The sequence below is a fragment of the Capra hircus genome, chromosome 2 (genome assembly GCF_001704415.2).
Source record: "Capra hircus breed San Clemente chromosome 2, ASM170441v1, whole genome shotgun sequence".
NCBI classification, from domain to species: Eukaryota; Metazoa; Chordata; class Mammalia; order Artiodactyla; family Bovidae; genus Capra; species Capra hircus.
This window is the reverse complement of record NC_030809.1, coordinates 8,630,961-8,654,125: the sequence shown is the minus strand read 5'-3', so window position 1 is coordinate 8,654,125 and position 23,165 is coordinate 8,630,961. Positions and strand designations below refer to the sequence as shown.

At 54.1% G+C, this 23,165-nt stretch overlaps 1 protein-coding gene across 1 annotated transcript in view; it reads right to left on the bottom strand.

Annotated features, from left to right (window-relative positions):
• MAN1C1 (mannosidase alpha class 1C member 1) overlaps positions 1-23,165 on the bottom strand; it is a 147,731-nt gene that overhangs the window by 3,243 nt on the left and 121,323 nt on the right. Inside the window, exons 6-9 of the mRNA XM_018056080.1 lie at positions 18,616-18,742; positions 15,347-15,440; positions 10,105-10,220; positions 2,242-2,461 (exon numbers count right to left, since the gene is read on the bottom strand). Of these exons, the coding sequence (XP_017911569.1) occupies positions 2,242-2,461; positions 10,105-10,220; positions 15,347-15,440; positions 18,616-18,742 (557 nt within the window). The remainder of the gene's footprint in view (positions 1-2,241; positions 2,462-10,104; positions 10,221-15,346; positions 15,441-18,615; positions 18,743-23,165) is intronic.

Sequence of the window (23,165 nt, the reverse complement as noted above, 5' to 3'; positions counted from 1 at the left end):
GGTTAAAGCCAAGTAAAAGTCTCGTTTCTGTTGACCCTTCTTTAACTTGCTAATGCAATGATGCTTCTCCATCGCCTGACCCCCACTCCCCACTCCACCCCACCTTCCCTGGGAACCGCTTCTGACACTTTCCAGAACTGCCCCTCCAGAACTGAGGGTTTGGGAGACTGCTGAGGCGGAGATGAGAGAAGATTTGCCCAGAAGGCACACGTACTCGGGCAGGGGGAGCTGCATAATGACGGCCTGCTGAGCTCGGGGTTTGCTAGCTCGGGGTTTTGCTGTCTCGAGGTTTGCTGTCTCGAGGTTTGCTGTCTCGGGGTTTTGCTGTCTCGGGGTTTTGCTGTCTCGGGGTTTGCTGTCTCGGGGTTTGCTGTCCTGCCTGGTTTTGGTCAATTTGCAGCCGTCCCATTGTTCTGTAACTACCCCCGCAGCCACCATGGATGAGCCCCAGGGCAGGGCTGGGCGCTCACGTCCATCTACTTCAATCCTTAGAAGAAACATTGCCTTGGTTAAGGCAGATGTCACCTGCCTCTCACGCACGTGGAAACTGAGGATCAGAGAGACTATGTGCTTTGTCCCAGGTGACACAGCAAGCTGTGGCTGGGCTGGGGTGTGACCCTGGATCCGTCTGACGCCCTTTCCCCAGGCTGTCCTCTCTTTCTCTTCTGGGTCCGACTGTCTAGGTCCAAAATCTAGGGCACGTAGGTTAGATCATCTTCCCTTTAATGCCTGCCCATCTGGTCCGGTCAGCGGAGGGCCCAGCTCTGGTCCTAACGTGGCCCTCCCCTCCTCCCCTGAGGGCTCAGGACCCCTAGATGCTCTGGGCTGCTTTTTCTCAGGGACAGATTGGAGCTTTGCAGGACATCCTACTCATTCATGGAGGGCTTCACGGAAGGGGAATTAGGCAGACCCTGGCCCCTCCAATCCTCTCAAGTGGCGGAGCCGCTCTTGGCCATCAGAACCCAGACGTTTTGCCAGGCTGTTAATGGGGGGAGAGTGAGAGCGATCACGGCAGCCATCCGTGGCGGAGCCGGGCTGGCTGCAACAACATGCTCTGTTAAGCGGACTGTCTTTTATGGTCTGGGCTGATTGTCCCCGACGAATAGCAAGTTTTTTGTCATTCCTGAGATGTCCTGTTTGTTTATGGTGCTGGCAGAGACAGCTCTTTGAAGGGAACTGAAGACCAGTTTTAAGGACCCACTGCGAATCGCTGGCCTCCTGAATACAGCTCCAGGAGCTCTGGATTCCACTGTTGCGCTCACATACTTGTCTTCGGTGGACTGTTAACAAACACCTCCCACAATGCTGGCTGAAGGTGCAGGCTGAATACTTCCCATGGGGCCTAGGAGACCTGTGTTATGTTCCCATTGAACAGATGAGAAAACAGAGGCCACCAGCTGGGTGAGTGGCAGACTGGTACTCAAGCCAGGATTTTTTTTTTTTTTACTGCAAATCTTGTATGGGTCCTCTCCTCCAACCAAGGCTGGGATTACGACTCAGAGCATTGGGTCCCTTTTGGGGTCCCGGGGTGGGGTGGCCTTGGGCTTTTTCTGAGGGGCACTGTTCAGAGAGGCAGCGTACAAGGTGGGGCTGGGCATCAGAAGACCTGGGTTCCAGCCCCACTGAGCTACTCAGGTGCAGTGTGGTTTTGGCTTAGCCACCGTTTCCCCACCTGTAAAATGAGGAGGTGGGTTCATGATCATTAACGGCGGCTTCTGAGTCTAATGTTTGGCAGTTCTGCCGTGAGGGCTGGTGGGGATGGTGCAGAAGCTCTTGAGCTTCCCGGGGGGTCTTGGATGAGAAGGTGATTATGGGGGTGGTGCCAGGAGGTGATAAGACCCTCTAAATAGGATTCCAGGAAGGAAAGACAGGGTACGTTGCAGGGTAGGGGCTCAGGGAGAAGGAATTTGCTAGGCTCAGGAAGCGAACGTTTCCAGCTCTGTGCCCCTCATGTGGGAACCTGGCCGGGTCACCTCTGAGCCTCAGTTTCCTCATCTGTGCTGTGACGGTCAGCGATGGGTGTCGAGTGTTGAATGATACCCAGCACAGGCAAAGTGCTTAACACAACACCGTGTTCCCTGTAACTGAGGACAGTTTCGGTGCGTGGCTAGCACACCCCTCATTCAAATTCTGCGTGACCCCTAAGGCGAGGCATCGCTAAGTCCACGTGCTCCCTTCACTCACTGCCACTCTGCTGGACTTTCCGGCCTCTCCTGCTGCCCCTTCCCCTTGCAGGGTTACCTGAGCGGGCGTACGACTCATGGCACGTCTTGGTGATCTGGGCTGCGAGCTCTCGGTAGTGGGCCCTCTTTTCTTCCTTGGCATCCTCAGCGCCGAGGGCGATCATGCCTCCGGAGAAACAGGCCAGGTGCCCCATCTTGTGGTCCAGGATCCCCCCTCGCCACTCCGCGATGTAGGTCAGCCCCCCGGGAGAGACATTCACCAAGTGGGTCTCTATCGCCTGGGAGCAAGGTGGGAATCGGGGCAGGGAGGAAGGGCAAGGGGGCCACAGAGAAGGGAAGGGGGAGGACGGAAAGTGAACATTCTAGAGATGCAGCAAGCGCAAGATCTCCATCCCAGACAAAGGGGGCCTGCTGACCTTGGCTAGGGGTGGTCCCAGGCGGGGCTGGCAAGAGTTTCTGCCACTCACCCAGCTAAGGCCTGCTGCTTGCTGGGGTGGGGTGGGAGGCTTGGGCACAAGGCAGCTTCCCCAGGGTGAGTCTCTTACACAGATTTTAAAAAATCCTTTACATTCAAACATTTTTAGAAAAAAATCTTTAAAAATTATTATTATTCTCCATTATATCCTCTGTCTCCCACACTGCAGGCAGATTCTTTACCAGCTGAGCCACAAGGGAAGCCCATATCCTCTGTTAAGGAATCTTAACCTGAAGCCTGGATGGCCTGCGAATGGTCTTGAGAGGGTCCAGAGTTCCCCTAATATTGTATGTGACACTTTAGAGCATTTTCCAGGGAAGAGGATCAGTTATATTTGATCAGGTTCTCAAAAGGGACCACAGGCAATAAGAGCTGCCCCCTACAAGCCCTTATCAGAGGCTTCCTTACTTAATGCCCACAATAAGCCAGGCACAGGGGTCGAGTGGATTGTCCCAGGTCTCCCACCACACCAGGATCAGGACAAGGACGCCCACATGCCCACGTGTGATTCCTTCCATGACCTGAAAGCTGCTCCTCTTGGTGACAAGGGGCTTTCAAAGTCCCTCCTTGCTCCCCCAAGAGGTGATGCTGTTGGGGAAAGACTCCTAGGATATTGGGGGGGTGTAGGTGTCAGGCCATCACACCCCCGACTTCCTGCTGTTAGTCCCTGGGACTCCAGGAGCCCTGGAGACAGCGATGATGGTGGCAGCCACCCACATGGTGCAGGCCTGCACTCGATGGGTCCTGCTGCAGGGTAGAGCCTCGGGGCCTGGCCAGGCGTCTGCCTCCACGGGTCCCCTCCACTCTGTTCTCTGGGGTGGGATGGGGGGCTCTGCACTCTGTAAATAGCACACGTGCCTTCATCTTGGGCCTCTGTAATGTCCTCCCATGGTTTCCAAGCGCCCTCAGACAAAAGTCCAGCAGGGCCTCCGACTCCGGGATCTGCACCCTGAGGCTGAACCCAACGCCAGGGACATGGCTCCCAGGTGTAGACTCTGGGTCAAACTGCATCTCCACCAGCCCCCAGCTGTGTGACACTGGGCAGGTTCTCTGTTCTCTCTGTGCCTCAATTTCCTCATGTATAAAACCAGGATGAGAGCATGAACCGCTTCACAGGGTTATGAGGGTCCAGTGTGACGAGTCTGCAGAGCTTAGCATGTTTCTGTGCAGAGAGGCCTTAATAACGAGGCTTGCTACCTCCAACTCTGCCACTTCCTTGGTGAGAATACCCCCGTCGAAACCACGGCAGCCCCATCACTCTACGACCCTGTTAGCTGTCTATGTGGTGCTGGCCTCACGTGCCTGCTCCTATTTGTATATGATTCTGTGGGATATCTGCCTCCATCCCAGGACCCTGAGTACCAGGTGATGGCAGAAGTCACTATCGTCAACCACCAGCCAGTGGCTGGCACGGGGGAGGTCCTGAGGCAACACTTGTTCCTTGATCTGTTTTTCCTTGCCCGGAAAAGCAGAGAGGCTGGCAATTATGACTCCTCTCCAGTCTGCCCTCTGTCCTCCCCCACTCCCTCCCTCCCTCCCCTTCCCTGGCCCTGGCCACACCTGTGCCCCCTCCCAGCCCCCAGGACATTTTGTGAGTGCCCTCAGTGCCAGCGCTGTGCTCCGTGCAGGGGATACAGCCCAGAAGATGGGCCTGGACTGCAGGGAGCTCACCGGTGGGCACAGAGGCTTCCCAACAAAAGCAAATACACTTGAGAATCATAACTTGTGATCAACATTTGAATAAAACAAGTTAAGGGGATGAGACAGAAAAAAGCTTGGGGAGGGGGGTGGTCCTACGTGGCAGAGTGAGGTCAGAGATGGCTTCAACGCTGGTGACCTCCACCGAGACCTTTTTTTCCTGCCTTGGGCTTTGTTGCAACTGCTGTTTCTCCCCTAAGCTCCAGCCCCAACTTGCTACCTCCAGCTCTGTCGCTTCCTTGGTGAGAATACCCCAGTGGAAACCACGGCGGTCCTGTTACTCTACGACCCTGTTATCTCTCTATGCGGCGCTGGCCCCACTTGCCTGCTCCTATCTGTATACGTTTCTATGGGACGTCTGCCTCTATCCCAGGACTCTGAGTGCCAGGCGACAGCAGAAGCCACCACCAACCACCAGCCAGTGGCTGGCACAGGGGAGGTGCTCAGACAACATTTGTTCCTTGATTTGTTTTTCTTTTGCCCTCAGCTGTCAGGCCCAGGCTGGTGGGCTGGCACCAGGACCCTCGCTGAGCAGCAGATGGGGAAGCTCCGATGATGTGACTGATGTGCCAGGGCACTGCTCTCCTTGGGAGGAGCACTGGGGTGACCTGACCAGCAGAGCTGGGTCCACCGCAGCTGCTCTCTGGCACTAAGCATGTTGGAGCGGGGAGCGGTGGCAGGGCTAGTCCTGAGCGCAGAACCCTGGTTCAGTTACCCACTGTCAACAACTGGGAGAGAACTCAGACATGCAGGGAGATCCTAGGAAGCTTCGCACTGCAGCTGGAAATCGGCACCTTTAAAACTGTCTCCCATTGGTTAACTTCCGTTTGGGGTTAATGGGGCTTCCTGGGTGGCTCCGAGGGTGAAGAATCTGCCTGCAGTGTGGGAGACCTGGGATCGATCCCTGGGTTGGGAAGATCCCCTGGAGAAGGGAATAGCTACCCACTACAGTATTCTGGTCTGGAGAATTTCATGGACAGAGGAGCCTGGCAGGCTACAGTCTGTGGGGTCATAAAGAGTTGGACGTGATGGAGTGACTAACACTTTCACTTTCACCACGCTACGTAACTGTGGTAAAGAGTGAAAAGATAGGCCAGTCTCTCTCTGACGATATAACTGAGACAAGCAAATGTAAAGGTGAAAAAGCAAACCCCAAAGCTTTCCAAAACCCTAAGCAAGACAAGACACAGCACAGTCTGGCAACTGACCAGTAGAAAGGCTAAAATCACATCAAGAGACAGAGTAGAGAGCTGAGTTTGAACCGCAGCTCTGCAGTTTGAGAGCTGCATGACTTTGGGCAAGTTGCTTTACTTTTCTGAAGACCCACTTTCTGTAAAATGGGAACAATACTTCCTGGATGGTTACGAAGCTGCTCAAAGACTCTGGCTAAGCACTGGCACTGACGGTTCCTTCCTTCGCCTCCTGGAGGGTATCCTGTCTGCACTCTCCTGAGGGGGCTGTCAGACCAGCCAGGATCCTCGGTGATTTGTCAGCTGGTAAGTGGAGGATCTGGAGTCAGTGAGACCTGTGTTTGAGTCCTGGCTGTGACACTTGCTGCTGGGGGCCTTGGGCCTTTCTTTTTTAAAAATTAATTGATTTTTTAATTGAAGGGTAACTGCTTTACAGAATTTTGTTGTTTTCTGCCAAATATCAACATGAATCAGCCATAGGTATACATACGTGCCATCCCTCTTGAACCTCCCATCTCCCTCCCCTCTAGGTTGTTACAGGGCCCCTGTTTGAGTTCCCTGAGTCATACAGCAAATTCCCATTGGCTATCTATTTTACATATGGTAATGTAAAGTAATGCTCAAATTTTGAGCTAGCAAAATTGAGCTAGCAAAGTAAAATTTTGCTAAGTAAAGTGAAGTAAAATTTAATTTGGTAAAAAAGTAAAATTTAGAAAAAAATTGAGCTAGCAAAGTAATGCTCAAAATTCTCCAAGCCAGGCTTCAACAGTATGTGAACTGTGAAATTCCAGATGTTCAAGCTGGATTTAGAAAAGGCAGAGGAACCAGGGATCAAATTGCCAACATCCACTGGATTATGGAAAAAACAAGAGAGTTCCAGAAAAACATCTATTTCTGCTTTTTGACTATACCAAAGCCTTTCCCTGGGTGGATCACAACAAACTGTGGCAAATTCTGAAAGAGATGGGAACACCAGACCACCTGACCTGCCTCTTGAGAAATCCGTATGCAGGTCAGGAAGCAACAGTTAGAACTGGACATGGAACAACAGACTGGTTCCAAATAGGGAAAGGAGTACGTCAAGGCTGTCTATTGTCACCCTGCTTATTTAACTTATATGTAGACTACATCCTGAGAAACGCTGGGCTGGAAGAAGCACAAGCTGGAATCAAGATTGCCGGGAGAAATATCAATAACCTCGATATGCAGATGATACCACTTATGGCAGAAAGTGAAGAGGAACTAAAGAGCCTCTTGATGAAAGTGAAAGAGGAGAGTGAAAAAGTTGGCCTAAACTTCAACATTCAGAAAACGAAGATCATGGCATCTGGTCCCATCACTTCATGGCAAATAGATGGGGAAGCCCTGGAAACAGTGGCAGACTTTATTTTTCTGGGCTCCAAAATCACTGCAGATGGTGACTGCCACCATGAAACTAAAAGATGCTTGCTCTTTGGAAGGAAAGTTATGACCAACTTAGACAGCATATTAAAAAGCAGAGACATTACTTTGTCAACAAAGGTCCATCTAGTCAAAGCTATGGTTTTTCCAGTTTTCACGTATGGATGTGAGAGTTGGACTATAAAGAAGTCTGAGTGCTGAAGAATTGATGCTTTTGAACTGTGGTGTTGGACAAGACTCTTGAGAGTCCCTTGGACTGCAAGGAGATCCAACCAGTCCATCCTAAAGGAGATCAGTCCTGAATATTCATTGGAAGGACTGATGCTGAAGCTGAAACCCCAATACTTTGGCCACCTGATGCAAAGAGCTGACTCATTGGAAAAGACCCTGATGTTGGAAAAGATTGAAGGCAGGAGAAGGGGACAAGAGGGGATGAGATGGCTGGATGGCATCACCGACTCAATGGACATGAGTTTGAGCAGTCTCTGGGAGTTGGTGATGGACAGGGAAGCCTGGCGTGTTGCAGTCCATGGGGTTGCAAAGAGTCAGACACGACTGACCGAACTGAACGTAAGTTTCCATGTTACTCTTCCCATACATTTCACCCTCTCCTTCCTCCTCCAGACCTTGGGCCTTTCTAAGCCTCAGTTTCATTACCTGTAAGAAGGGCACTAAATAAGGCCAGGCACCCAGCACAGCTGCCTAGAGGAGACCACAAGGACAGAAACTCTCTGCTCTTCCTGTTGTGCCTCCTCTTGACCCCCAGGGGTGTGCCTGCCAGCCTGTCTGAACCCCCGCCCCCCATGTCCGCCCTAGCAGGAAATTGGTCTGACCTGCACATTGGAGGCCCTGAGGCAGCTTTCACAGTAGTTGCCTGGGCCCCAACCCAGAGGTGATAAAGTAACCTTGTTGGGGTGCAGCCCGGGCACCAGGATTTTACAGCTCCTCAGGTGATTTTTAACATGCCAACAAGGTTGACAACCACCAGAACATTCTTCAAAGCCCCAAACTCGCCAGAGGCCCAGCCTTTACCTGGGGTCAGAGACACTGCAGGCTCTTCATTGGGGAGATCAAATACCAGAGCAAAGCTGAGTTCTCTCCTGTTCAATCAAGTGTTTCTATAAAGCTCCCCGTTTGCTTAAATAATTCATGGCCATTTCTTCCCTTGAAGCCTCAGCTACAGTGTGCCCTGAGGGCTGGGAACCGGGCTGCTCGTTAACTTTTCTGTTTATTCTGCAAGGAAGGCAGAAAGGGCCTCTCCAGGCAGCACTGCTGGACCTGACCGCTAATCCTTGACAGAGGCTGCAGCTGCAGCTCAGCCCGGAAACTTGGAGTGGATGGGGCTGAGCCAGACAGAGCTGGGACAGGAGTCCCGGGACCTGCTTCACGACTGAGGTCTTGGCGCTGGGGAGCTGGGCAAGGGAAATTCATTACTGAGCCTACGGTTTTAAGGGGTCCATGGCTCTGGAGGGCTGTTCCAGTGTGTTTCCTTGAAGGACTACTATTCCTGGCCAAATTCAAGTGATCAGAGCATTGTCAGATGTCATTCATCCATCCAATTGCTGCCTACACCCATTCATCCACCTATATCCACCCACCCACCCATCCTTCCACTCACCCATCCACCCATCCATCCACCCACTCACACAACCTCTCCTCCCTGCCTTCCTCCCCACTTCATTTTCTTCCATCCTTCCACCCACCTATCCACCCATTCAGTCATCCATCTGTCCTTCCTTCCCGCCCTCCCTCTATCCATTTATTTGCTCACAAGATAGTGATTGTATGCCCGCCCCTTAGGTACCAAGCACTGTTTTGGGAGTCAAGCACACAGTGAAAGAGTTGACAAGACCCTTGTACTAGACAGCTCAGGAAGAGAGACTGTAAACCAGAGAACAAGTATCATACACAGGATCATTTTAGATGCTGACAAAGGTGAAGATGACGAATAATGAGCCTAAGGCATGTGAGAGGGAAAGAAGCCAGGGAAGGCTAATTCTATGGCCTTTGAGTTGATCAACAGGCAGGACCCAGCCATGTGAATGATATTCCAGGTAGGAGGGCAGCAGGTACCAAAGCTCTGAGGTGGGACTGAGGTGTGCCCGAGGGAGGCTGGGGACCAGAGCTCAGAGGGCAAGGGGGAGAGAGAGAGGTCAGGGTGACTGGCAGGCCCAGGTCAGGGACTGTGGGCGAAGGCGAGAAGTCTGGTTTGTTCCAAGTGCCGAGCAGCTGTGCAGGGAGGAATATGCACTTAAAACTATTCGGGCTGCCTCGGAAGAACTGACTTAGAGTGGGAGGGGTGAGCAAGGAATCCAGTTAGCTTCAACCAAGGAGGGAGCAGAATAGACCCAAGCTGCTCAATGTACTTTATGAGGAAACTGAGGCCCGGAGCCTGCCTCTTGTTTTGTTGGGCTCAGAGGTGTCTTACCAGTGGGCTGCTGGGTTCCAACCCCCCTTCAGAATAGCCCAGGCTAACTGGCTGCCCATCAGTCCCACAGTCTCTGCCCCTTTGGCCCATCTGAGCCTAGCATCCTTGTTCACTCCCTGCCACGTGAACAGACCAGCTGAGAGACAGTGGGGAGAGCCTGGCGGCTGGCTTTGGAGACTTGGTTTTAGCTGGAGTTCTGCCCGTTCTGTGCTGTGTGTCTTTGAGCCAGTACCTTCCCCTCTCTGGGCCCATAGGATGGGGTGCCCTCCTGAGGGAGGCCCCTCCCAGCTTGGATGTGCTAATTACGTCCCCTCTGGTTCAGCCGGAAGATGCGAGGGTCTTGCTTTGGCAGCCTCCTTTGGGGGCCCCTGTGTTCTCAGTTCTGACACAGCAGGAGCACAGACCCTGCGGTTTCTGAATCAGGCTGCCTGCTGCTTCCCCCGAGGCCTTGGAGAAATGACTTCACCATCTTCAGCCTGGGTTCTGCATTTGTAAAACGAGGGGGCTGACATAGCTCTGATTTCAAGGTGTTTGAGAAGAGTCACAGACAGGGTGTGCAGAGCGACAGGCTGGGGAGGGGACAGTCTCAGGGTTCCTTTGGGCCCGCTCGCTGTTGGGGGCGGGAGTGGGCAGAGGTGCGTGGGGGGAAGGCTCTCAGTTCTCAGGGACCCTCGGGGAGCTGGCGGCGAGTGACCAAACCGCCCAGGCAGAGTCAGGCGCCTGTCTTACCTCCAAGGCTTCATAGTACATCTCTTTTGCTTCCATATCTGTCTTGGCCGACATCAGCCAGGACTTGATCAAATATTCATAAAAACTGTCCCCGAGTCCTCCAACCGAGACGTGGTCTGTGAGGGGAGAGAGGACAGGAATATTATCTCCACCGGCCGCCGGCAGGACTCACCGGGTGAGCTCGGTGGGGAGCGTGCATTTAATCCCCGGCCTCAGACACCCCAGCAGAACGGTTCAAGGGTGCTGGGAGAACGGCGTGGCCTGCGACTGGGGGCCACCGGGGCAGCTCGAGCTCGATGGCCTCACACAAAAGTGCCGGGGCTCCTCTGGCTGCCGTAAATCACGTCGTTTAGCAGGCGGAGGACGGCAGGGCCGCTGGTTATTAGCTGTGAGTGAGTTGCATTTCTTTAAAAAGATAATCTGGTGGCAAGGAGTTCAGAGATTTTTTATTACCCGGTGCCAAACATGGTAATTAATGCTGGGCAGGTTCATAAAAGGCCACGGGAAGGAGGAACAAGAAGCTTAATTTAGTCAGTCAGAGTGCAGAGCTATTCTGAAAAAGCCAGGCTTAAATGTAGCCAATTGGGATGAACGGAGTTCAAAGGAGCAGGGGGAGGGAAAACCGGGTTGGAGGACCCCTCCGTCCGTCCTGGGGGAGCAGGACCTCCAGGCGTGGCCGGACGAGCAGGCATCCCCATGCAGGGCAGCTCCGAGAGAGCGACAGCTGGCAGACGAGCTCTGAATTACAGAAGCGAGAGCGCACCTCACTCCCATTAACAGGCAACATCAAGGCCTTCAGTAGATACGACAAGGAGCCAACTGCGGTTCCTGGTTAAGCAGGGGGACAGAGAAAGGAAGGAAAGGGGCTGGATGAAGGCAGGGCGTGGGAAACGGAAAGAGGATTTTCAGCTCCTCTGGAAAAAGAGGAGGCTGAAAGAGAGAAGGGAGGGGAAGGGGGTAGAGGCAAGAGAAAGAAATAGAGAATATGGCAATAGCTACCCTCTTTCGAGGGTCTACTGTGGGCCAGAAGCTTTACTGTAGTGTGTGTAACAGTCTTCCCAAGAGCCCTGTAAAGTAACCACCACAAACCCCATTTCCCAGATGGGAAAACTGAGAGTGAGTCTAAATAGCTCAGCCACCAAGCCAGTAGAGCTCCCACTTTCTGCAGCTTCACACAGTCAACCAAGAGAAGGAGGCAAAGACGGAGAGAGAAAGAAAGGACAGGTGTGAAGAGGGAGAGACCAGAAATGGGAGGAAAAGGCAGATGGGAACCAGAAGAGGGGGCTTATAGGAGGCCCCACAGTAAACCAGCCCTGCCAGCCCCCTCCGGCCCCCTCCTTAAACAAATCCTGGTCCAGCAAGAGTTCAGGAAGGGGACAAGCACTTGGGAAAATGGGAACAGACCAGATAAAGCCTGGGGCCTAGGGAGGCGTGGGAGGGGGCCAGTGTGGGCTGGACTTTGTTACCCGAAAAGACGGAACCAGCCTAGTGTCCCCCTCGGCCCCTCTCCCTGGGGAAGAACACAGCTGGGCAAGCACAGAGGTGGGCAGGGCTGTGCAGGAGACCCGCGCTGAGCAGAGGTTGGGGGAGGCTGGAGGTTGGACCAGGTCAGCCTCCACAGAAGGGGCTGTGGCTGGTGGCACAGAGGAGGGGCACGGTGACCTCCACGGTCATCTACTGGGCCTGCCTCTTCTCCACCGCCCCAAATGCTGCAGCTCCCCCCGCCACACTCTGTCTCACCTGCGATGACCCCTCTGCCGAGAAGACCTTTCCCCCCTGCCATGGCTCAGGCCCTCTCCCTGCTTCGCTCCACCTAGAAAGGCTTTCCTCTGCGTCCCCACAGGGGGACCATGAGGAAGGAGGGAGATAAGGCAGCTGTGCCCTCTGGCCCGGTGCCCTCCTGCAGCAGGTGCTAGGTGACAGTGGCCCCCACCGTTGCTGGGCGCCGTACCGTCAGGATCTGTCTGTGGGTCTGCCTCCCCCGCTCGGCTGTGGGCTGTGTGGGGAGGGACCATGGGGGATTCGCAGCTATGCCCAATGCCTCCACGGCACACAGCGGACGCCCCAGTGGGCCCTGAGTGAGAGAGAGGTGAGCAGATTTGGGCTGTGCTGGGAAGGACCTTGAAGGCCATGCCAACGAGGCTGGACTTCATCATATGACTGCAGAGTGTGGGTGAGTGACAAGGTCCAGGGCTTCGCCTGGCAGGTGTGTGTGGGAGAAGGGAGCCAGGTAGCAGGTGTCCCACAGTTGTCTGAGACAGGACCCCCGCTTGGGATGTGCGTAGAGTTTCACAGGGCCTTGGCTGCAGTGCACAGTTCTCATCTGGAGGTCCTGCCGCTTTCTAGCCTCTGTGTGTGTGTGTGTGTGATGTGTGTGATGTATGTGGTGTGTGATGTGCGTGTAATGTGTGTAGGCGATGTGTGTGTGTGTGTGTGTGGTGTCTTCCCACACCAAGGGGCACAGGGGAAAAGTACAGGAGTGGGAATTAGAAACATTAGCTCAGGACAAGTCAGACCCCCGCCCTGGGGGGTCTCCGTCTCCCCCAGAAGATGGATTTGTAAAATGCAGATGGGAGCAAGAGTTTGTGTGCGTGAGTGGAGCTGGATTCTTCTGCTTCCTGACCATGTCAACAACACTCCCATCACACTCGGCAGCGGGAGGCGGCCACCCTACACGCCTGGGAATCGCCGGCAGGAAAGTAGCGTGAAGCTGGGGAGGTGGCCAGGCTGCAGCTGGCGGGCCGCTCATGCTCCTACGCCCACGGGGGAGAATCTGGGCTCGCCATGTCCCTCCCACCAAGGACGGTGTGGGATTCAGGCTGTGGACAAGGAGGCCAAGCCACTCCAGGGGCCAAGCCGGAGGGCTGGCAGCTCTTCCAGCTCTGCTGCGGCCGGTCTCATCTTGGTGCTTGGTGCCAGCAGCAGCCTGGTGGACTTATCCTGGCTGCGACGTCCGAGGGGCGGGAGAGTCTCTGCCTCTTGCTACCCTGACCCCCAGCTTCAGGCAGGAGTGGGGACTGGGCAAAAGCATGGGTCTGGGCTGGGAGGCAGCCTCAGTTAGTTCTTCGCCTCCTGAAGTTGCAATGTCTGTGGCTGCAAGTGGGCTACACAGAGGGTTCAAGGAGAGCTAAGAATGTGAACTTGGCTTGTGCAAGATGGGAATGGTATCATCTGCTGGAAAATCACACAGCCATCCAGAAACCAAAACCAAAAAACCCAGTGAAAACCACAGAAAACCTGAGAAGACCCTGGCACCAAAGCCAGGGGAGGCGGAAGGCAGGCACCCAAAGGAGTACGGCTTGCTTTACAACCTTCCCTCTGCAATCCAGTGGCCCTTGGCTTCATATTTTATTAATAGGAAACATTTTTCCATATGTGACTGAGTCTGCCCAACCCTGCGACCCTAGGTGCAGCCTGCAAAGAAAATTATGCTTCTCAGCAGGGCCGGAGAAGGCGGGGAGGCTCCCCTGTAATTTGCCAAGGTGGCCCTTCAGGCTGGGAAGCCACGCCCCTTGCCCCCTGGTAATGGGTTTTGCTGCCTTGTCCTGGAGCAGCTAGGGCCGGCAGCTGCACAGTTTATCTCTTCACCCAGTCAGGCCTGGCAACTAAAGGCAGTAACAGTTATTGAACTGACCCTTCCCGTGGCCATAATCTGTAATTCAAACCTTCATTTTCCCCTGGCACTTCTGAATTTGGTCGTGTGCTTTGGTTATAAATACTTTGCGTTTCTCCAAGCAGTTTTTGCAGGAGGCTCCTTGGGAATGAGGTCATCACCAAGGAAAATTCCTGGGTCGAATTTTCTGGGCCTCCTGAACCGGCGGATCCTAGAGGCTCTGGCTTGGAAAGGCAGGCCTCTGCAGTTTCCTCACAGTATCCCTGCTGGCCGGCCAGCTGGCCCTCCAGGCCCTGCTTGCATACTTCTGGTGATGGGTGCTTATTACCTATTAGGACAACCCATGCCATCTTTTTTTTTTTTTTTTAAGTCTTTTTTTGAAATTTTTACGGTATTGCTTCCATTTTATGTTTTGTTTTTTTGGCCTTGAGGCATGTGAGAGCTTAGCTCCCCACCAGGGATCCAACCCGCACCCTCTGCATTGGAAGGCAACATTTTAACAACTGGACAACAACTGCCAAGGAAATCATAACCCATGTCATCCTTGGAGAATGAACCGAAATCTGTTTACTGCAGCTTTTGACCGTTGCTCCCATGCCCTTCTGTAGTACACAAAGATCATATCTCTAGCTCTCCTCCCATTTTGCAAGAGAGGAAACCAAGGCTCAAAGAGAAGAAGTGATGTTCCCCCTGCGCCCCCCAGGGTGGGCAGGAATTAGACTCAGGTTCACCTCGTCCCTGAGCCCTTGCTGATAACATTACAACTGGGGTTGGAGGCAGGGAACGGGGTAAGGGGGCAAAAAAAAAAAAGGTAAGGGTAAAGGGAAAGGGTCCTTGTCTGGGCAGAGGCAGTGGAGGTGGGGCTTCAGGGCGAGTCTTGGGAAGCCCTGAGAGGCAGGGCGCGTGGAACCAATCTGTGCTGAGTGTGACTACAGGACTAGGGCGTTGGTCAGAAAAGGCAAGGCAGAGCTGGGCTTCCCGATAGTGGGGCAATGCTGGAGGCGGGGCGACCTTAACACTCCCCTGCCTGGGAGTTTCATAAACCCCATTCTGTTTCAGTGGGTGGAGCTGGGGGCTGTGAATGAGGCTCCAGAGGTGACCCACAACTGTCTGGTTGAAAAAAAAGCCCCTGAACAGAAACAGCTGGAAATCCTAGCACTGATTCTTATAGGTGTAAGATGTGAGTGAGGAACTCATGATTTTTATATTGCTGTATAGCTAGGATCTGCTTAAATGTTTTTTTTTAAGAAATTAAAGTTGGAGGAAAGGAACCAGACGAAGCGGGGTGGGAGGGGATTGCATGGCTTTTCTTGCAGCCACATTTAGAGTAAACCTCTAACTGGAGCACTCGTGCAAGTCTGGGGGAGGATGAAGGAGGTTTCGGTGGGCATCAGAAGAGATGGAAGGCTGGGGATGGCTAGCACACGGGCGATGCACAGGGTGGGCCTCACACCTGTCACAAAGGTAATGGCAACGGTAATGAGCACTCCCCACGGCTCCTGGCAGGAGGGTGGTTCCCAGGAGCCCTGAGCAAATGCATCACCCCTCACTGGGCCCAGGTGCCTCACACAGCCTGGCGGGCGGGGAAGCTGGGCAGAAATCCAGTGGACCAGGGGCACCTGTACTCACGTTGCATCCAATTCCCGCTCACTGGGCTGAGGAAGTTGGGGTAGAGGCCAAAGGGCTTGTCAATTTCCCGAAGGACCTTTCGGATGTTCCTGACCTGCCAAGAGATGGACACCAGGCGAATCTTTACTTTCTCCAAGGAGCCAGCTGATTTCCAGCCCACTGAGGACCGGGGTGGCTGATTCCAATCCAGAGGGGAAAACATTCCAACAAGGAAAGGAGAGCTGGGTGGGTAACCAGCAGTTGGCTCCAATCTGGAGGTCAAGAGAGGGGCCCTTGTGCTCAAGAGTGGGGCGCGGCAGGATGTGGCCACAGTAGGGCCTGACTTCCCACCTCTGTGCTGACCCATCTGCCAGGGGCCCTGCCAGTCCCCCTTTCCCCACCTTACCCCTTCCTCACTGTGTGTGCATTTCGGGGACGAGTCTTTTTACAAGGGGCTTCGTATAAGTGATAGTCGCTCATTTGTAAGTGCTAGACAAAACTGTCTTTTTAACAGTCAGCAATGGTTAAATATTGGCAGTTTCACATAAGCCTGGTAATATGTTGTTTTATCTGACACGGTAGGAACCATTCCAGAAGGGAGGATCCTTAGCATTCTTGTGCCCTAATAGGCATCTCGGGGTTTTAATAACAACTGCAACAGCTGTTAACATTTTTCAGTTACTCTGAGCCAGACCCATCAGAGACACGATCGCCAACCCTCCTAACAATCCATACGGGATTATCATCTCAGTTTAACAGGCAAGGAACCAGGACGTTGGAGAGGTGCAGTCACTTGCCCGTGGTCACGGGGCTTGTAGTGGCAGAACCAGGGCCTGAGTCTGGTCTCTCCGTCCTCACAGAGTGGTCCTGGGTCCAACAGGGATCAGGGCAGGGACCATGCAACAGAGGCTGCCCCCGCTGGAGCAGGAGGCCGGGTCTGCAACCTTCGGGGCTGCAAAGGGGATGACATGGGATTCAGCAAGGCTTTATCCATCAGGGGCTGCTGTCTGGCAGAACATGAAATCTTCCAGTACAGACTCCGCAGGACAGAAAGGCCCTTGGGGACCGAGCTGTAGCATGCTCACAGATTTATCTGCAAGCTGAGGAGCAGTGTTTCAGCTGTCAGACCTTTCTTTCCGGGCACAGAAGCTCGCTCGCACTTGGCCTTGCCACATCAGATCTCACATCCATTTATACTAATGGAGTCCATTATGGGGCACAGGACTGTGCTTGCACCTGAGTTAGTCTTCATTGTCCTGGTGGTGAGCAGTGAAGCGAGCTAAATGAGCTCCCCTGGAGGGTGCGGGTGCTTCCAGAATCGGGGCCAATTTGTTGACTGCCAATAATTGCCTGTGTGAGAGGCATGACTGGGGGAATCAAAGGAGCTGGAGAATGTAAAAGTAGCGACAGAGAGGTGGCGAGACTCTTGTGAAAAAGCTGGAAGCCTGCTGTAGTGATCTGGTCTTGAAAAAGCATGGGTTTCAGGGCCAGAAACTCCCTGGGTTTGAGTCTCGGCTTAATCACTTACCAGATGGATGACTCAGGACAGGTGATTGAACCTCTCTGAGTCTCAGTTTCCTCCTCTGTCAAATGGGGATAAAAGAAGACACACCTCACAGGCTTGGTGGGAAAATCAGAGCCACTGTACAGTGCCCAGCACATCCCAGGTGCTCAGGCAGCAGCCGCTCCCGTCTAGCAGGAACTAGAGCAACTCCTAGCCTCACTCCTCTCTGAGCCAGCCGTGGTATTCCTAGAGGGGTCCGGCCCAAGAGCAGTGGAAATAGGGAGGCTAGGGACAAAGTCAGCCTGGAGTTGGGCAAAAGGACCAGAGACCAGAATACAAGATTCATCAGAAGTGGGATTGACTTTACTCCATGAGCTCTGGAGGTGGGGTGTCCTGGGGAGGCAGAGTCCTCTCAATATAAGGACGGGCTTCTGAAAGGAGGTCTGACAACATGAGGGGCTGTTTAAGGGTGATGGTGAGCCCCAGTGCTGAGGAAGTGCTCAAGGGGTTGAAAAACCCTTCTTGAGATTCTTGAGAAAGCTTGGGTGGATTCCCACATTGAGTAAGCGGTGGTCCTCAACCTGACATCAAAAAGCACATGGGTGCTGTTTTTTTTTAAACAACTTTTTTTTTTTTTTGATGTGGACTATTTAAAAATCTTTATTGAATTTGTTACAGTATTGCTTTTATGTTTTGTTTTTTGGGGCATGTGGGATCTTAGGTCCCTGACCAGGGATCAAACCCACACACACCCCTCCACCCTGCACTAGAAGATAAAACCTTACCACTGGGCCTCCAGGGAAGTCCTGTATGGGTGGTTATTTAAAGCGCAGATTCCTGGGCTTGGGATGACACTCAGAGTTCTGCTTCTTCACCAGCCAGCCTGCTAGGTGATGCTTTGAGGCAGGCTGGCTGATGTAAGCCTGGAAGCCACTGGCAGTGGTGTGCCTCTGTGACCCCCTGGCTCCCTCGGCATTCTAAGAGACTAACCCAGGACCGGGGAAGAGAAGACTTTGGCGGTGGTCTCCCGCTTCCTGCAGGGCAGGGCTTTATCTCCCTGCAGGGCCAGGACTCGGGTAAGGGTCAAGCGCCATCGGCGGGTGGTGTGTGGCCACTTTCCTTCTTTGGGTTTAGAGTTAAATCTATGGGGACCCTACCAGATGGGGCTGCCCCGGGCTGTGACCCTGAGAAACCGCTCTTTCTGGAGGGCTTCACGGGGCAGGGGCAGCTGTCAGGAGGGACAAAGGCCTGGACCCCAGCTCTCTGGACCCCTGCGGTCCTAGCCAGCCGGGTAACTGAGAAGAAACAGACGTGAACCTCTGCCGCGGAGGGAAATCGCTTTGCCAGCCTGCTGACAGAATGAGCTAGACGGGCATCTGGAAGCGCTAAGGCAAGCAGATCTCACCCGAAGAAGTTAAATGTCTCTGGAAAGGGGACTTCGGTGCCGGGTGGCCAGTTCCTGCCAATGCAAGCTGGTGCCTAGATTTCCCTGGTTGCACTTACTCCGGATTTCACACGTGTGTGGTTGCCACCGAGCTCACTGTGTACCAAGGAAAACCTTCTTGCTGGCAGCCATGTCTCTTCCCAGCTTACTCCTTGTCCTCACCTTCCCTGCCGCCTGGCATCGGGTACAATTAGGCAACTATTTGCTACACTGGCCCTAGCTGCGGGCTTTCAGCTCCCCAGCCCCCACCCTCAGCTAGCCTGTGCTCCATCTCCCCGTCACGAGCTGAGTGCTCACCCTCTGCTCTCCGCAAGGGAAAGAAGGAGCAGAGAGAAGACTTGCCTTTTCTGCGAAGACCTGGTTGCCAGAGAGCTGGGTGAGGTGTAAGAACTCCAAGTGCAGGGATCCAAACTCCGCCAGGATGCTGCTGCTCCCTGCCATGGCCCAGCCCCAGCTCCTGTTGGAGCCGCTGAAAAGACAGAAGCAGTCGGGGTTACCCCTTGCCGGCGGGGCTGGCTCCTCTGCTCCATGGGGGAGCACCTACTATGTGCTGGGCACTGGACTAGGAGCTTCACCATACAATTGCAGTGAATCCTCGCTGGGGGTCGATACGGTTCGTACCCCCTATTTATCCGATGAGGATGATCAGGTTGGTGAGAAACTCGCCTACAGGTTATTTAAACCCGGGGCTGTCTGACAGGCAATAATCTTCGTTCCTACGGTCAAGCAGCTCCTGTAAGATGTGTGGGCTCTCAAAGGATGTGGGCAGAGCTGCCTAGGTGGCCAAGACCTGGCGCAGACATGATGCTAAATTTACAGGTGATAGGGATAATGCTGTCAGGGACCACAAAGACCCCCTGGAACACTCCATCTCCATCCACTTGTTCAAGGGCAACTGAGCGCTCACAATCATCGTTGCTGTGTGTGGAGGGCAAGCAATGCGTGGCCGGGGTCCAAAGTGGGGGACGACGAGAGGGACCCCGCTTGGCCCTTTCTTTCCCTCCACAGTCACTGCTGCCCGTGGACTCACAACGGCCCCAACCTGGAACTTCGTGGAACCCACACCTGAAGGGTGGCTGGCTCTACTAAGACCACCCACCAGGGACTACCTAGATCCTGGGAAGTCCGAGGTTAGGGATGAAAGCAGCAGGGGCTCTCTGAGCAAAGGTCTCCTCGCCGCAGAGATGCACGCGTCTCATGAACACCTAGGATGGGTCACCAGCGTGACTTGGCGGCCCCGCCGGAGAAGGCTGTCAGCTAACTGCGTCCTCCCTTCCCTTGAAAGTACTGGGTGCTTTCAAGGAGGAAGAGTGCAGAGGGCAGGGCCTCGGGTAATCCTCCCATCTGCCCTTTCACAAATGGGAAAACAGGGCACAGAATGGTGACGTCACCGGCCAAGATCGCACAGTTAAGTGGAGCAGCTGGGACCCTGGCTCCCCGGCAGCTGGCCTCTGTCCGCCCTCTGACTCCCAAGGACAGGACCTAGGAGGGCAAGTGTGGGCCTGGGAGGTGACAGTTTGCTAGCTGAGGGGCTCTGCTTTATCTGGGTGGGCTGGGGCTCCCCCGAGGTTGCCTTACTCCTCTCCGATGTGGTTTCAGGAAACTCTTGCAGAAACAGATGGAATCACAATGACCTCAATAAACACACCCATTTCCTTCGGTATTACTCTGACTCCGGGCAGGTGGGGAGCGAGGGGTTGCACAGAGGGGAAATCTGAGTTCTAGGTAGTAAATGAAACAGCTTCCAGATGCAGGCACTGGGGCGGGCTTTCCACATCATGACTGCATTTAAAGCCCAAAAGGTTAAGCACCGTTAATCCCTGAGGAAAACAGAGAGGGAAGTGAGCTGTCTTTAGAAGCTCAGAACCAGTAGGTGGTGGAGGCAGGATTTGAACTGAGATCTGCTGGCCTCGGCCTCAGAGGGTACAACCCTCAAGGGTTCCCCAGATGGCCCCGTATCCACCCAGAGAGAAGGGGAAGCTGATGCCTCTGTGTCCCTCTGCCCTCCAGGCCAGGAGACCTCTCTCTCCAGCCTGTGACCTCAGTGGGAACCTCAGGCATCCACAGAGGGCTTTCTGAATAATTAATGCTTCCTGCCCCGGCAGAGAAATTCAAGGTAAACAAATAAAAAAAAGCCCCAGCCACGATCAGCAGTCTTTTGTTCCCTTTTTCCTTACTGAAGCTTCTCCTTCCTTCCCCTCACTCCCAGAGCTCACCCTCCCAAGTGGACCTTCAGTGGTGGAGTCGCCCCGGGCAGGGGCAGGCAGTGGGCCGGGCGCTTTCCCCTCTCCGACTTGGCCTCACTTACTGGCTCCCTCAGTTCCCAGCTAGGGGACCTCAGGTGGGTCAGGGAATTCCTGCAGACCCCGGTCTCCTCATCTCCACACCTCATAGAGTCATTGTAAGTTATAAATTACGCACGCGATGACTGTCATTGTAACCATTATGTAATAAAGCACATTAAATTATGTTGTCTGTTACAGTTAAGTTCTTGATATGTGCCAGGCAGCAGCAGTATCTTATTCTACCTTCACATCCAACTGCAGGGGTAGATAGCAAGATTCTTATTTCACAGGTTAGCACAGCCACACTCAGAGAGGGTAAGACACTTTTGCAAGGTCACACAGTAACTTGACAGTGTTAGCTGAGCTGAAACCAAATCCAAATCCTCCGTCCTCTGTGCCCCTAATGCATCCATTCTGGGCAGCATCCATTCAGAGACCAGGAGGTCTTCTGATCAGCCTTGTGACTGGTGGGCTGACAGAAGCGGGTCTGCTCCCCTCCCTGCCTTTTCAGCCTGAAAGTGGGCCTGCAGCCTGCGTTCTCTCCCCTGGTGTGAGGGGCTGCTCCATAATCCCCCTCCCCAGCCTGGCAGAAGCTTCTGTGTGTGCGTTGCCTGTGTGTGTACACACGTGTATGGTATCAACACAATCGTTAATTCTGGAACCAGGCAGAGACTGGATTCTAATTTCTAACTTTGCTGCTGTGTGACCTTGGGTAAGTTACCTCACCTCTCTGAATCTGTTTTATCACTTTAAAGTGGGGTCCATGTGGTTGCTGCGTGATGAAGAGAGAGAATCCATAATGTCGTGCCTGGGACACGGTGACCATTCGACAAACCTGCATAATTATTACCACGTGGATGGCACTTGTAAACACGTATTTAGGTGTGAATCTGTGCACACAGGGATGGGAGAGCGTGTGTGGCAAAGGTGAGGTTGGATCTCTGAGCCTTCATGATTAGGGTAAATGGCAGTGGGGTGCACGTGTGTGTGAGCCTGAGTGCGTGAAAGCTACCTGGAGAGGCTGATTCAGCTGCAGAGGCCCTGGGACTGGACACCTCCCCTCTGCCAGAGTCCAGCTGTCCTGCAGGTCACAGGTCATGGCTGCCCCCTGCCTCTGCCTCCCAGGCCGGCCGCCAGGGAGGAGGAGTGGTCACGCTCACTCAGGGACCACCACCCATCAGGGCCTCCTCCTAGGGCCCTGGGCAGAGCTGCCCACAGCCAGCCCCGCGCTGGGCAGGGGCAGCAGCGTGGACCCCGCTCCGCCAGCAGGCCCTCTCCAAAGGCAACACTCAGCACCATGGCCCCAGGGCTGGATACATCCCTGACGCTTTCCCTGGTGGAACCAGGAGGCATTTTTAGCAACAGACTCTCTTACCCAGAAAATGAGAGGGAGGTGTTGCCAGGAAATACGCATTTGCATACGTATGTATACAGCACTGGCAGCATGCAGACAGCCTAAAAATAAACGCGCTTTCTTGATCAGAAATGTCAGGATCTGTGTGAGATCAGGTCTGGGCTCTGAGGGACCTGGGAAAGGCTGGCGGCCACGTGTGGGGCTTGCTGGGGGTCAGGGGAGGGGATGCCACGTATGGAGGAGGGAGGGGCGCCTGAGCTGAGGTCTTACCCTGAGCCCAGGCAGGGAGGCCCGAGAAGCTAGACCCGGGACAGAGAGTCAGAATCACAGGTGCTTATGTCTTGGCTCCGAGACACCTGGCCAAGTTTCTCCAGGATCAGTGTTTGTGGGAAAGGAGCCTGAAAAGAGATCCAACTGTCCACCTCTGAGGAGGCAAGCCTGGTGCCGAGATGGTGTTTTCGGCTGGTCCCCAGGGTTCCTCGCTGGTCGGTTACAGAGACTGAAGTGACATCACTCCCCAGGAATCCTTTCAGACCAGATGGTAAGTCAAGATGCCGAGCAGGTCGAGGCCCCTCTTCTTTGCAAGGCCCTAGTGGGTGGGACCTCCTCTGGATGGACAGGGGTGGTGGGGACCCTACCTGAGCCCAGAGACTCTGCCTACCCTCCCCTGTGGGGCTGAGATTCCTGAGATAAGAAACTGCTTCAGGTGACGGGACGAGAAGTTCAGTGTGATGGAGATACTGCAGCTCTTTCCCCAGGGTCAGGCTGTAGCAGGGCCTAAAGCACAGCCCCAGAGCGCTCCCTGGGTGCCTGGGGACCGGCTCGTGCCTTCTACTAAGACTCCTGGCTCTGTTCCACGCAGCGATGGGTGCCAGGGTTCCTGCCTGAGGGAGGGCCAGGTGGGCATCAGGAGCACAGCTGTTGATCCATAACGAATGATTTAAAAGTTGGCCCCGTTACCTGTGAGCTAGAAGACCTTGGGCAGTGGCCATAACATAAATACTGACCCTAAAGGACTGCTGTGTGGAGTGTGATAGGTGAGGCGATGAGCGAAACCCTCAGCATGATGCCAGGCACAGAGTGAACACTCACTAAACGTAGGGATCAGCAATCATCAGAGTCGGCCTCTCGTCCCATACACAGTGCCTCAAGTGAACATGTGTGGAAGGAGTGAAAAAAGAAGGGGACATGTGTCCTGCCCTCAAGAAGCTCCAGGGCTGGTGGGGGAACATGGGGAACAAGGGTAATGAGGG